A 13,641-nucleotide genomic window follows, 5' to 3' on the forward strand; every position below is an offset into this window, starting at 1 on the left:
ACCCATATTCAAGCGTCAAATTTAAAAGCATTTGTTAAACTCCTCGACATTTATTGATACATAAAACCACTTTGGCACCAATATTATGTTAATTCAGTATCTACATGAAAGCAAAAGGTAACTTTTTTTCATAGCTGGAAAAAAGGGTTAAAATACAGCACGCTGGTTTCATTTAATGCACTTTTATTCATGTAGTTTTAAGTTTTAAGTTGCTTTGATTTAGTTATTATGTCTGCTGTTTAAATTTGTGCATGTCTAAGGACATTAAATAGTATCTTTATAATAAAGGACATATCCAAAAGAATGAAAAAGAAACATGAAAAATGTACCTTACAATGAGATTAAGGGGGGGGGGGGGAAGCCTCACTCAGAGTTTATTTGAGGAATTACGTTTTGGATTAAAATATAACATGAACCAGATGAACTTATATTAAGATGATAGAACAAGTGTTAACCTATAAATAATTATATAATTTTAAACTAAGAGTGTCCAAACATTTTTTCAAAGAGGGCCAGATTTGGTGGGATAAAAATGTGTGAGAGAGAACCAATTGGCCTGGTTCTTTGAACCCGTTTACAGTAATATAATTAAATGCAAATGAACTATTTTATGAAAATTCTACATATTGCAATGGGATATTTATTGTTTCTTCAAATTGAATAGAGATACCTGAATATCTAAATATAATTTTACCCAAATTACAGTGAATTTTGTATTTGAAGACCAAAAAAAAAGAAAGAAAAAACTTTTGCCAACATTCAATCTGCATTTAAATGTTATTCATTTTAAAATGCTCACTGTAAACTTCTAAATATAGATGATATGAACAGGAAAATAACACAAGTATCAAAACACTGGTTCAGAACAGTGACACTATTTTTTTTGGTGTTGTTTTTAGTCCAAATTTTAAAAATGAGCCAGAATTTCTTACAGAAAGATAGTATGACAGTGTTGCCACAGGTTTACAGAAGCTTATGCCTGAATTTAGCTATATTTAAGAAATAGTACACACTCAAGAATTTTCAGAAAGTACCGGGGGCAGCATATTATTGATTTTATGACAGGAACTAGCAGGCCGGTAAAAATTTGAATGCGGGTGTTATTTGGCCCACGGGCCAGACTTTGGACATGCATGCATTGAGTTAATGAGCAGCACGGATGTGTTTTAATGCAGCAGTTTATACATTTCCAAGGATACTGGGTATAATTTGAGTCAGAAATTCAAAAGATATAAAACCGAACCCATCTCTAAAGCATTACTTTGGATGCAACAAGCAAAACGTAAAATCAAGGTTGAAACAACTTTTGCTTTTCGTAAGAAATTTTTTTTTCCTCTTGAAATCAGTGCAGTCAATGAAAACCAAAACCAGGAAGCAAACGTTGAGCTAATACAGACTTTCAGGAAGCCCTGATCACCACGTCCACTGTAATCAGGTCATCGTCTCTTAAATGTGATATCTTTTCCAAACCATAAAGGTCAAACGAGGTCTTTTTTTTAGTGTTTATTAGGTCTATACCATACATTTTATTTAAACATCTTTTAACTCCCTTTACTTTAGAGCCAATTCTACGTATTGTGAAAGAATTTCAGGTGTCTTCTTCTTGGCATTTTGTACATTGCAATGCAGAAGTGAAATGGCTATAACTTGCAGAAAGTGTAAATTATTGAATCAATAAAGGCATGAGAATCCATAACAAAGGAAGTGGTGCATCTTCTTTTGGATTTTTAAATTTAAAAAAGCAACCAAATTTATTTGAAGTCAAACCATGCATAAGTAACCAAACAGAGAGCATCTACTTTCAGTCTAAAAAGATTCGAGTTTTAATCTGAGTTCGATAAAATAAATAAAATGGTGTTACGTATTTCATTAATGTTGTTGCTTACAGACAATGTGACTGAAAATGTTCCTGAACTGTGTGTACTTTCTGTTGTTAAACACACATTTTGTCCTATTTAAACAAAGTTTTCCAGTAAAAACAAAAAAATAAAAGAAACTTTTTACTTTTATAGAACTGTAAAATAATTTCACAGACCATGTTTTACTGCTCAGCTGCTTATAAAAAAAATCCCTGTGATGATTTGCTTGCTTGTACACAAGTGTGATGTGCCGTGTTGTTATCTTTTCCTTTGAATATTTGAGAATGGATAAAGAAGCATCAAAATAACATATATTGCTCTGAAGCCCATCAGGAGATTTTCTGGTAAACATTCATACAAGCAGGACTTCATGAAGCATTTTTTTTTCTGCTCTTTCATGCTGAAACAAAAAAAAAGGACCATCAAGTTCTGATTGTGCAGGTGTCCTCTCATTCCCAGCAGTTGGACGTGAGCTGGGCTGATGTTTTTTGAAAATGCCTCTTTTACGTCCAGTACTTTTCTGATACCTGAGAAGCGGCTGCCCGCTGTTCTCTTCTGTAAGACTTGTCGGGTATAACCACACGCAGCCACCCTGCAGTCTGGGTAAATCTCTCCTGGTCTGACGGACTACTTTTACAACACAACAGAGATGAAAGGTCATATTAGCACCCTGCAGCGCCATGCTGAGCTGCCAATCTAGATTCCTGTTTGGATTAGATCAAGTTGCTGAGAGAACACCCCAAGGATCTACGTTGTACCTGAAATCTGGGCAGAGCTTTGTAAAAAAGACATTTATATCACACCAAGGATCTAAAGCATGTTTCATCTGTCGTAAGTTTAACCTGACCCTATGACTGAATGAGCTGGTTACCTGTGGTCAGTATAATGTGCCATGCAGGCAATCATGCCTGTCCTCTTCTCCTCTCATCCACTGTTATTGCACTCACATTACAAAGGTTTACCATGTTTAATGACCCTGGAATGATTGATTTAAGGAAACCGCTCCTCTTGTTTTCCACCAGCTAGAACCGGTTAAAGCCAGGTAGACTCAAAGAGACAATAAATGCCAGCAAAAAAAATAAAATAAATTGTCTCTTGGAACCTTTGTTTTTAAGGTTATATAAGACTCCAAGAATGTGGGGAAACATAATTCACAAAAAAAAAAAAACATTTTTAGAAAATGTGCTTGGTATAAAACACAAAAAATTATTCTGAAAACACTTTCTGCGACAACAGAGTAAGTTGTTTGAAAATTTTAAATAACTATTAAAATATAAAGACAAAACAGAACAATTTGTTTAAGCAATGTGCTTTTTGTAAGTCTGTGGTAAAAAATCCTGTCTTCTTTTTGGACATCAAAGACATTATTCTAGTGGACTAAAAACAGAGAAATATGCACTTTTTTGGCAAACGTTCTCAACAGCTCTTGGAGCAGAATAACTATGAAATTTCGAAATATGAAAAAGTAGAAAGCCAACCCCCCCCCCTAGATATATCTGGCTAAATGGAATGAGACATCTGTGAAAATAGTTGAAAGGAAATCTCCCCATATGTGTTCCTTCTTTTTTCTGGGGGGGGATTACCTTATTAACTCTGACGGTAAAGGTTTAATAAAAAGTTCAAGCCACATTGAAAGAACATGCAAGTAAGAATTTTGTTAAGAACACGTAAAATAAAAACAAAAAAAGAAATTAAGTCTCCAATTACAGAACATCTTTCAGGTGGCCGGCTTACGTCCATAAAACTGACAATTAGAAACGAGAGTCGTCATCTCAAGAGCTTTAATCATACATAGAAATTTAGTTCAACAGTACCATTCAATTAGAATGTTTTAGCAGTATGTATATTTAGTGTAGAGCATTATCTTTTTTTTTCTTATTCTGATGAAGAATATCCATTAGGATGATAGAAGCTTTCAGAAATACACCAGTTAAGATCAGAGAAGAGACTGAGTACATGACTAAGTTTCAACACCTTAGACTATATATTTCTTTTTGAAACAACCCAAACGACATTTATTTGTGGTTTATGGTTACCCTTCATTATAGATAAGGAGCAGCACACTCCTGAATGCATTCAGATATAAAATGACTGCTGACACATCCATTTGATCAATGCCCTCTAACAGAGAAACTCCAAGCAGTCTTTTTATGATGCTTAATGCTGATCAAATCAAAACTATGGAGCAATTGGGCTTTGAATTACTGATATTTGTTTTAAAAAAAAGGAGTGAACTGGAGTGGAGAGCATTACTGCTATTGAGTGTCATCTTAAAGGCAGAAAAACAACTGACCATCTATGAATTCGATTATTTCTCTATCGTACATCCCATTGATTCAATCTATGATTAAGACACCACCATGACACATACTGAATGTGCTGTTTGTGCTATTTCAGAAGCGCCACAACAACAATTCCGATCAGCTAGAGTCCAAAGCAAAAGTAAAAAATACAAAAAAAAAAAAAAAAAAAAACAGAAATTAGAACGAAAATATTTGTCTACAAATCCCAGAAGCGATTATTTGTAAGTCCATCCATTCTTTAAGAGTAGTTAAGTAAAGCCACGTGGATTTGGCAGCTTACCATTACCAAAGGCTAAGATGCTGTATCGTTTCTTCTCCCTACTAACCCTTTCAAAGTAGTCTTTTGTAGACTTTAACTGTAAGAAACTTTACTTCCGGAGCTGGTAATGATGGAAGTTGCTGCAGTAGCATCGTGGCATTCAGTGGGCGCACTCATGCGCAAACACAGAGACTGTGTGTGGCATTAAGGCTGGGAGGGAGGCTGCTGTGGTGCTGCCGCATGCTGTGACATGGCTGCTGGGGAGGACATGGACTGGACCATGGGCTGGGCTGGTGGGAGGAGTGGAGGCTGAGCCTGTTGAGCCCCAGAGTGCGTGTTTGGAGAAGGCGGGGGTGTTGGACGTTTGAATTTGTCGGGGCTGGTGCTTCTTCTTGGGGAGGGCCTCTGTTTAAGGCAGAGAAAGAAAGACCACAATTGAGCAAAACTTAAGTAACATGGAAGCATTAAAAGAGCAAAAAAGAAATGATGTCTGCTTATTAAATTATAAGAGAGGTTACTTACTGCAACAGCATGGGAGGAACTTCCGTGAATGTGTAGGGCTGGGGTGTTATAGTGGGAAATGGCAGCTCTAGACAGTGTGGCGGGGGGAGTGAAACCAACTGTGTGAGTTCCATATGAGAGACCTGTAAGACGGTGAAATTAAACCAGTTTAGCAAAGAATAAAGTCTCACACAGTTCACACAAACAATGATAAAACTACTAAATTAACACAACTAAACTGAAGTTAGTCGTCCCAACCATTATGTTCAAAAAACTATCTGACTCGTTCCCCTTTGAAACCAAATAAAGGACAGATGTTCATGTTGGCTTAGAAGAGGACGACTATTTTTTTTTAACCAGCAGTTGCACTGATCGGAAAAAATGATCAATAACACAATCCAGGAAATTAGGCAGGCTAGATGATGACCTTAACGGGCTTCAAGTTTGGAATTAAGTGCAAATATTGCTAACTGATCTTAGCAGAGCAAATGAAAAAAAACAAAGTGTTTCTAGGTGAAAGTTTGACTCTTTAACCCTTTAAGACCAGCGTTAAAGGGTTAAATGAAACTAAGGGGATGACATTATTTCAAAATATACATTTTCACAGTATACCCTTTGTTGTGGAAATCTCGATGGAATATCTGAATCTTTCCAGGCATCAGTGATGCCATTAAATCTAGTAAAAGGAAATGTTTTTTTCTAAAATATTTGACATTGTAAATTTCAAGTATCTTGAGAGCTGATAAATAAAAAGCTCTAAAAATTTCTTTTGGGTTCCTTCCAAAATCTTGTGATGGGAAAAAAACCAACAACCGCACACTATGTTATGTTGTTATGGATGGAAATCTTCGCAATCAATGTTTGTTTGCACTTTTAAGACAGAGCAAACATATACAATAAAGTCAACTTTGAAACAAAGACAAAGTTTTGAACCTACCAGGTGATATGGGTCGGCTGGAGCTGGGGGAGGGGGTGTAAGGGATTGGACTGGACACCGTCCGTGCACGCAGACCCTGCGCAGACATTTCATTGAAGTACCTGAGAAGGGAAGGGAACCACAGGGAATTCTAAGGCAGGAGAAGGCAGTTGAGACAGGACAGCAAACATACTTTCACGTCTCAGGCACATAAACCCTGACCGGTGAAGCTTACAACAATGTAACTAATACAGGCTGGGGGGAACTATTACCTAATAGTATTTGTTGCTGGACTCCGGTGTCCCCTTCAGGAAACTGATACACTCTGGTCACCAATGTGATGTAACACAAGCTTTCTGTTCGTCGTGGTGGAAATGTCAGTGTTATAAATAATGTTCTCTTTTACTTTATTTGCATTTTTTTTCCCTTCCTCATCTTTCCTTCTCGTTTTTCTTAGAACCCCTGAAGGTTTTCTAAAACATCAAAAGGTGAGCCCCACCCTATGCTTGAAAGTTTCTAAATGTAGACTTTAGACATTTGAAGCCAAAGGTCTGGAAGGTATCGGATTACACACATTGTTTTGTAGTTTTCAAATGCTCAGCCTAACAAAAACAAAAAGCGGACGATTTTGTACAACTAAAGCCTTGTGTTACCACTGCTGTAAAACGGAAGATGCTGATGAAAAGGAGAAAGAATGACGAGCCACTAACCAAAACTTAAATCAAAGAAACCAAAGAAACTTTGTTAAGATTACAAAGCCAGCTTGATCACTTCAAGGAAAAAAAGCAAGAATTTTGGGACGGTTTCTATGGTAAATTCCTGCAAAACTCGATTGTGAGTTTCCCTGTGTTAAAACCAAAAAAACAAAGTTTGTTTATGTACGAAAGATAATTCCCAAGTTAATATTAACAAAAAGAAAAGATAAAGGTGTTCCTCTTGGCCTAAAAATATATGATCTTGTCTCCATTAAGTGTTCCTGCAAACGTTGGGAAAAATGGATTCAGACAGACATAAGTCTGAATACCGTGGGTCTAATTTAAGTGCAACAAGATATTGTTGCATTTAAAATAATAAGCTATGCTCAATACGTGCACCAGCATCTTTTGCTTTTTGCATATTAGGCAAATGTGTTCCATGAAATTTTCATTTCAACAAGTTGAAGCTCTGATTGATTAAAATAAACCACTGCAAACGGCCCATCTTTGACATTTGCTCAATTTAAACATCAACAATATCACAAGCAGAGGCTTTTTACATGTATTTATTATCTCAGCCTGCATTCTAATCTGTTTATTGACATGCTGCTCCATCTACCTTTCATCATCCATCTCCAAACTGGATTCACTTTCTGACAGCTGCCTGCACAGAGCCTCCCTGCGCTCCATTTCTCTTTGGAGTTTCCTCTGCAACCGGATGTTTTCCTCCCTCATTTGACGCTCTTCTTCGATGTACTGGGCGCGCTTTTCTGTGTCTGTTAGGGGAGACACGGGTGGAATTTTGTCAGCTGACACAACCATGAATCAGCATCAAAGGACAAAGATTTCACAACTTTTCTTCAGAAAATAAAAATATTAAATAAGAAAACAAGCAGTATATTTTACCAGAATACTTAACACTTATAGTTACCTTCTGTGGTCAACCGTAAAAGCAATTTCATCTGAACGCATTTTTTTAAAATTATATTCAAATTTAGAGGAAGTGGGTCAAAACCATCTCAACCAAATAGGTTGTGAGAAAAACTATAAACCCATTCTTAAGTTACTGGTCACTTATCAATGCATGGGTCAAAAACTGAATGCACATCTCCCTATAGTGGTGGAAAGGTATAATTACACTTTTACATAAAGCCATTTTAAAGTATGTTTTTATTTTATTTTCCAAAACCTAGGAATGTTTTTTTTATTGATTTTTATTTATATCGAATAACGTCTGTTTTAACATAAATTCCTTTTTTTCAGCTTTGACAATAATTTCAATTGTGAAGGTAAAATATATATATTTAATTGGATAGTAACTGAAGTAGTACATGTTTGGTTGCGTCAGGTTGAAAAACAAAATCCCAAAGCTGGCAAGAGTGTAAAAGCAAGACAACATTACTTTGTGTTTCTTCCATTTAAACTAAGACAGACTGGAATGAATTATCTTACATTGTTGTTCTCCAGTTCAACGTTTCCAATTGCATCCTTGGTTAGAATTTGTGGTCATGTGGGCCTTGGGTAATGGGTCAGACACTTACGCTGGAGCTCAGTGGTTCGCAGGCTTTTCTTAAGCCTCTCCACCTCATTCTTGAGGAAGCGGATATGCCGCATCATGTTCTCTGGTGAGTCTATTTCCATGGAAACGTCTCTCGGGGAAGGAGGAGCCGACACGGGCTGGTCCAACTTTTCCTGAAGGATTCTAATTTAGCAAAAAGCAAGCAAACACAAAATTACAGTTATGTTAAGAGCCTTACAATACAATGTCATTTGATAGCGTTTTGCATAAACATAAGCCTACTTAACTACAACAGATTTTTTTTATTTAACCAATTTTTTTTTTTACAATTATAGTCTATATTGGAGAAAATCCATCGGTTTTAAACATACAGAAAACAAACAGAATGTCCAAAAATTTGCAAAATGTTAAAACGCTTTCTATGCCTGTGAATAAATAACCAAAGGTAAGCAATATTCAAAGCAATAATTTTTTTTTATAAATTACTTTAAAAACTTAAAAAATGTAACTAGATATAAATAAGAAGCAAATCCTCAAATAAATATATTTGAAAACAATTGTTGATCTAAGATTTGTCAGAGACAGGTACTGTTTTTGTGGGCAAAGGGTATTTCTGAAGGTGAAGTACGGCCCCAGATTTAGGTCACTGTGGTGGGAAACTGAGAAAGGAAAGTGAAAGAAAAACCTTTTCCTGGAAAAAACACTGAGATTGAAAAGAAAAAAAGATTTGAATCTGAACTTGCACTGAAAAAGTAAACTGTTTAAACAGTTAATATTTATCAAGCTACCTATTTTTGTAACGTACATATACGTGCCAGACACAATAGTCACGCTAAAACATACATCACAATAAATAAACCCTGTTTACGTACATAGATGCCCCTAGTGGGCAAACAGGTGAAGTAACAGATGTTTTGAAGGTGTGTCCTCAAAGCAAATGGTAAAACAATGAAGAATTTGTAACTATTGTAACTGAAAGAAAAGACTTCTTCCACCAAAAACAAAAAAGATCTTTTGAAGTCCTAACACTACACAGAAGTCACTCTTATGAAAAAAAGAACAACAATTAAAAACACAGATCAAGCAGAAAACATTTAGAAACTATTAAAAAATGCAAAAAAAAAACCAAACAATCTAAAGTGATAAATGAAAAGTGAACTGAACTGCATGAAAGTTAACCAAGCGCTCATGCTTGAAGACAATTCCCTGAAACTTCAATATCTCCACAGATGATCACAAGAATACCTTAAAATGCTTACAGACAGCTATTGTTTTGTCAGGTGTTCAAAGGCGTGAAACTTCCTCTAGATAAGAATACTGGAGGTGCTAGAATATCCTCAAAGCAGCACTTCACACGTTCTTTCACATCATGAAGCGGTCTCATATAAACTGTATTTTTACAAAACAGGAGAGAAACAATTGAAAAAACACTGTGGAGCATTTTTAGGCAAATTTGGTAGTTTCTAGTGTGGTTATAATTTATATTTCGAGACAGCACCTTGAGTGTGAGCAGGATAATATTGTCTAATAGCTAGCCAGTTACAGGTCAATCATTGAATCATATTTAGTAAATTTGTTGATATTTTTAACCCTGCATGGCTTGATTGTGTTAATACAAGTCATTGATATTAGTGTGCGCTGCATGTGTGAGTTCCTGGACCTTCTGCTTAAACTATTGCTTGAGAAATCAGGCTTGTAGTATGATTGAAAACAATACCTTTTCTCCGCCTCCAGTTTGTCCATTCGCTTCCACAGTCTGTTGACCAAAGCTTCTTGTTCTTGCTCCAACGTGTTCTCAAGGTCGATCTTTTCTCGCCTCAACTGTATCACACAAGTGTTATGTGAAGAGTCAGAAAATTCTTCATGCTGCAAAGCATTCACAACATTTCACGCAAACATCCTGTTCAAGTTCAAGGTCTTTGTCCAAGGCAAGCTTCAAAGACGAGCTGGGGTGGGGAGTCTCTAAAGTAAATCTTACATTTGGTTTCTCAGAGACAGAAACATATTTTTAAGCAAATATGCATGTTGATTTAATCTTGCTTTCAAGAGAAAATGCACAAAATAGTATGAAACATTTGCGATAGTGGCTGGAAAACACAGATCCATGTGATAAAGGAAGAGAAAGGAAGGTCGAATCCAGCGACAAATTACAACATCGTTTGGTAAGAATTTAGGAATGCATATTTTACTACACAACTAAGCTTACTAAAACATTTGCTAAAAGTTAGGTATACCTGTTCTAGGGTGAGCTGCTTTGAAATGGTTTCATTCTCCATTTTCTTGATCTTTTTCATGAGCTTGTTAACCTGGAACTCTTGCTCTTGCTCAAGGTGCTGCTCCAACTCTGCCTTCTCATGCTGGAGCTATGGAGGAAAAAGAAACAAGGGCAAAGAAATGAAAAGACGTGAGTGAAACAGACTAAACCAAGGACAGAAAAGACTAGCCAAGCAGACAGGGAGACATTTCATAGTTAGTCATGCTAAAACCATTTAAACCAGTTGTCAGATCACAGAATTTGGTTTTAATTTTCAAAATACTTTCAAAATGATGGAGAGAGAAAAAAAAAACATCCATTTGGACTAAAACATAGCAGTTTTTTGGAAGCTCAGTAAGGGTGTGGCAGAATGTAATTCAAAATAGGGCCTCTCTACAATGGATTATGCAAGTGATTAGTCATAATGCAGACGGCCATTTGAACTTGTGTAGGGAAAAGCTGCAGAGAAAATGTGGAAATGACAATTTTCATAATCCAACTAAGGGAAATGACAAAAAATATTTCAAATTTGTTTAATTGAACCCTTTATTTTGACAGAAACAAAACAAACGGTGGTCTTAGTCACAGCCTCAATGATAATTTAGATCAAATGACTCCCACCTCTCTATCCTTTCGTAACAAAACATGTACAGTTTCTCCTGCAGCTCCAGAAAAGGAACTGATAGATTTGTTGACTTCTAAAAAGACTCCAGCACACCATCTTTATTATAAGGTAGCATATTCAATTGGCTGAACAACAAATGTTTAACTACCACTTTTAAATATGTGACAAAGATTTTAAAGCTGTCTCTATTATTAGTTTAGTCAGAGAAATGTAAGCTCTATTAAATAAACTTTAAGAAACTCGCCGTTTTTAAGAGGCAACTAAAGGTAACAGTGTTGTATTTGAAATGTTTTACCACAATCAGTTGAACCCACTGATGATTCAGTAATAATACAGCATTTTCAACAGAGGAAAACCATTATTGTCACATCACATCACAATAACTGGCCAATAATTTGGGTTCATATCATTGAAAAGTTGTCAAGTGGCACCAAGTCAAACAAATAAAATCATTATAGAGGTTAGACAAGGAAGTAAGTCGTTTTGTTCCTACTGCCAAATTTTCCCACTCGTGTATTTAAACATGTGAAACGAGGTGAGAGACTAAGGTTGAAGAGGATTTCCTATTTGGCATTTTTATTTTACACAACTCTGTTTTTTCTCCATAAAAAAAACAGTAGTAAATTAATAAAGATCAAATAAATCGGTTCTTGAATCTATTAAGCCATTAAAATTCTCACAAACAAACTCACTTGCATGAGTTTCCTTGACAGCTCATTGGTGAGAAATTCTTCCTCCTTCTCATAGTTGACTGCTAAGGTCTCCTTCTCCTTTTGGAGGGCCTGGATCTTCTTGAACAAAGTGTTGCTGATAAACTCTTCCTCCTGTTCCGCTCTTGCTTGCTGTGGGGAGGAAAGATATATAGGATCAGGAATTAAAGAAAGGACCTGGCGGACATGGCAAAGCAAAGCGGTTTTTATCTTGATTAAAACGTAAAAACGATCCCAGGAGAAATTGACAGATATACACCACTCACTCAGTCTGCTGCAGTGAAGTCTGCAAGCCAAATAGGGAGCTTAATTTGACCAGATGACTCAATAGATATTGCAGTATAAGCTGACTTGCAGCGCAGGAAGGAGTGACACATTAGGGCTGCAATGTGTAGGGCTTGGGGGAGCAGCTAGCATTTCAGTGTGATGATACGTTTGCCCTTGCCAGTCTCATTATTCATCCCCAATTCCTCTCATTCAAGGTTAACAAGAACTGACAACTTGAGATGTTTTTGAGGAAAATCTATTAATAAACAAGAATTCAAAATAGTTGGTGACAATTCAGCTACAAGAAAGTGAACAGTTTGAAGGTTTAATTTCCTCACACTCACAAACTTAGTTATTTGGCAGTCTGTTGAGCTCGTTAAGTTTGGTCTACATACTCTTCATCCATCCAACAGATCTGTTACACATTTATATGAAGCTGTGGCTCAGTGGCCAAGCATGCAGACACATGACGACGCGACAATTCATGCACATTTTTTGTAGCTGATTTATTAATTTTCATTCAGACACCTTTAATCTTCTTGCTAATGTATCAACGACGTTATCAAAGAGAAACCCTCCCAATCCAAATGACAAAAAGTAAATATTTTAAATTGTGTACCGATGAGTCCACGTTTAGTTTGGCATCGTTTTGATACAGTTTTGCTAACGTTAGCCAAAATTAGCTAAAGGAAAAAAACAAAGCAGCTTTGCTGGCTAATTTAGCAACAATGTTACAGTTAAAAAACAGCTAAACAGAGAAAAACATAAATTCAATTGCATTCAAATTAGAATTATTATATTGTTGTGATTTATTGGCAAATTACACAAAAACGAGCATTCCTTACTTGCTGACAAATGAACTGTACTTATAGCGTGGGATAGCATATAGCAGTTAGCTTGCTAACGTTACTCACAATGGTGACGCTAGCTTTGCGAAGGTCTCGGTTCTCCTCCTGCAGGGCTTTGCACTTCAGTTTAAACGTCTCCAGCTCAATTTTAAGAACTTTGTTCTCCTGCTGTAACGATGCAAGACGATTTGTCAGCTCTTCCAGACGAAACTGTGAAATGACTATGCTCGGTTTTGCAGAACTGGAGGCAGAGGATGACATCGGAGTGGCTGAACTGCTCCCCGCACCGTCAGTGTCGCTCTCGCTCGCGCTGTCCGCCATGGCTGTGCGACAGTGTGTGAAGCAGGGGAGGATGGACGACAGCAGTTGCAGATACTATGGCAAGCCAAAAGGGCCAAAATTTACAAGGAAGTATACCATTTACTGAGGTCCCTGACTGTTTATGACTGAAAAATATAAACAAAGATAGTAAACCCATATTTAAATTTTATTTTATATATAACCTGAAATCTTATTCCTTCCAACATACCTCGTCAGAGGTCGCCACAGTGAATCAGCTTTCACTGAGTCGCACATTTGGTTTGGCCGTGCTTTTTGCGCCCCCTTGTGGCTGCAGTGTTGATCAGGAGCATGAAAGGCCTTGCTTCCAAACTGGATCGAGCTCATCCCACCCCCTGGGAAACAAACCCTTGTTTCCTATGCACCACGCATACACACAGCCCACTGAGCCATCCAGCTGCTGTTTAACTTAATATTATGACATTTTTTATACTATAACATTATTGTATAAGTCTGTAAATGACAAATATTTAATACAAATATTAACCATTTAATTGTTAGCTATTCATAATATTCATAGTTTTTAAATGATAATACCATCTTACT

The 13,641-nt window shown here is 36.6% G+C and overlaps 1 protein-coding gene across 2 annotated transcripts; it reads right to left on the reverse strand.

Annotated features, from left to right (window-relative positions):
• Positions 1-3,623: 3,623 nt before the first annotated feature.
• Positions 3,624-13,329, reverse strand: LOC101165664 (coiled-coil domain-containing protein 6). Of its 2 annotated transcripts, none has more exons than XM_004077067.5 (10): positions 13,286-13,329; positions 12,823-13,131; positions 11,624-11,773; positions 10,287-10,415; positions 9,770-9,873; positions 8,075-8,235; positions 7,153-7,309; positions 5,860-5,960; positions 4,944-5,065; positions 3,624-4,826 (listed from the first exon to the last, which is right to left on the reverse strand). In XM_004077067.5, the coding sequence occupies exons 2-10, from the start codon at positions 13,075-13,077 to the stop codon at positions 4,626-4,628; spliced, it is 1,380 nt and encodes a 459-aa protein (XP_004077115.1). In that variant the 5' UTR covers positions 13,078-13,131; positions 13,286-13,329; the 3' UTR covers positions 3,624-4,625. The 2 variants fall into 2 exon arrangements, with proteins under 2 accessions (XP_004077115.1, XP_078788081.1); XM_078931955.1 differs by having other exon boundaries at positions 12,823-13,202; positions 13,286-13,304.
• Positions 13,330-13,641: the final 312 nt, after the last annotated feature.

The sequence above is a fragment of the Oryzias latipes genome, chromosome 15, assembly GCF_053564925.1.
Source record: "Oryzias latipes strain Hd-rR chromosome 15, Olatipes_Hd-rR_3.1".
In the NCBI taxonomy this organism is placed as follows: domain Eukaryota; kingdom Metazoa; phylum Chordata; class Actinopteri; order Beloniformes; family Adrianichthyidae; genus Oryzias; species Oryzias latipes.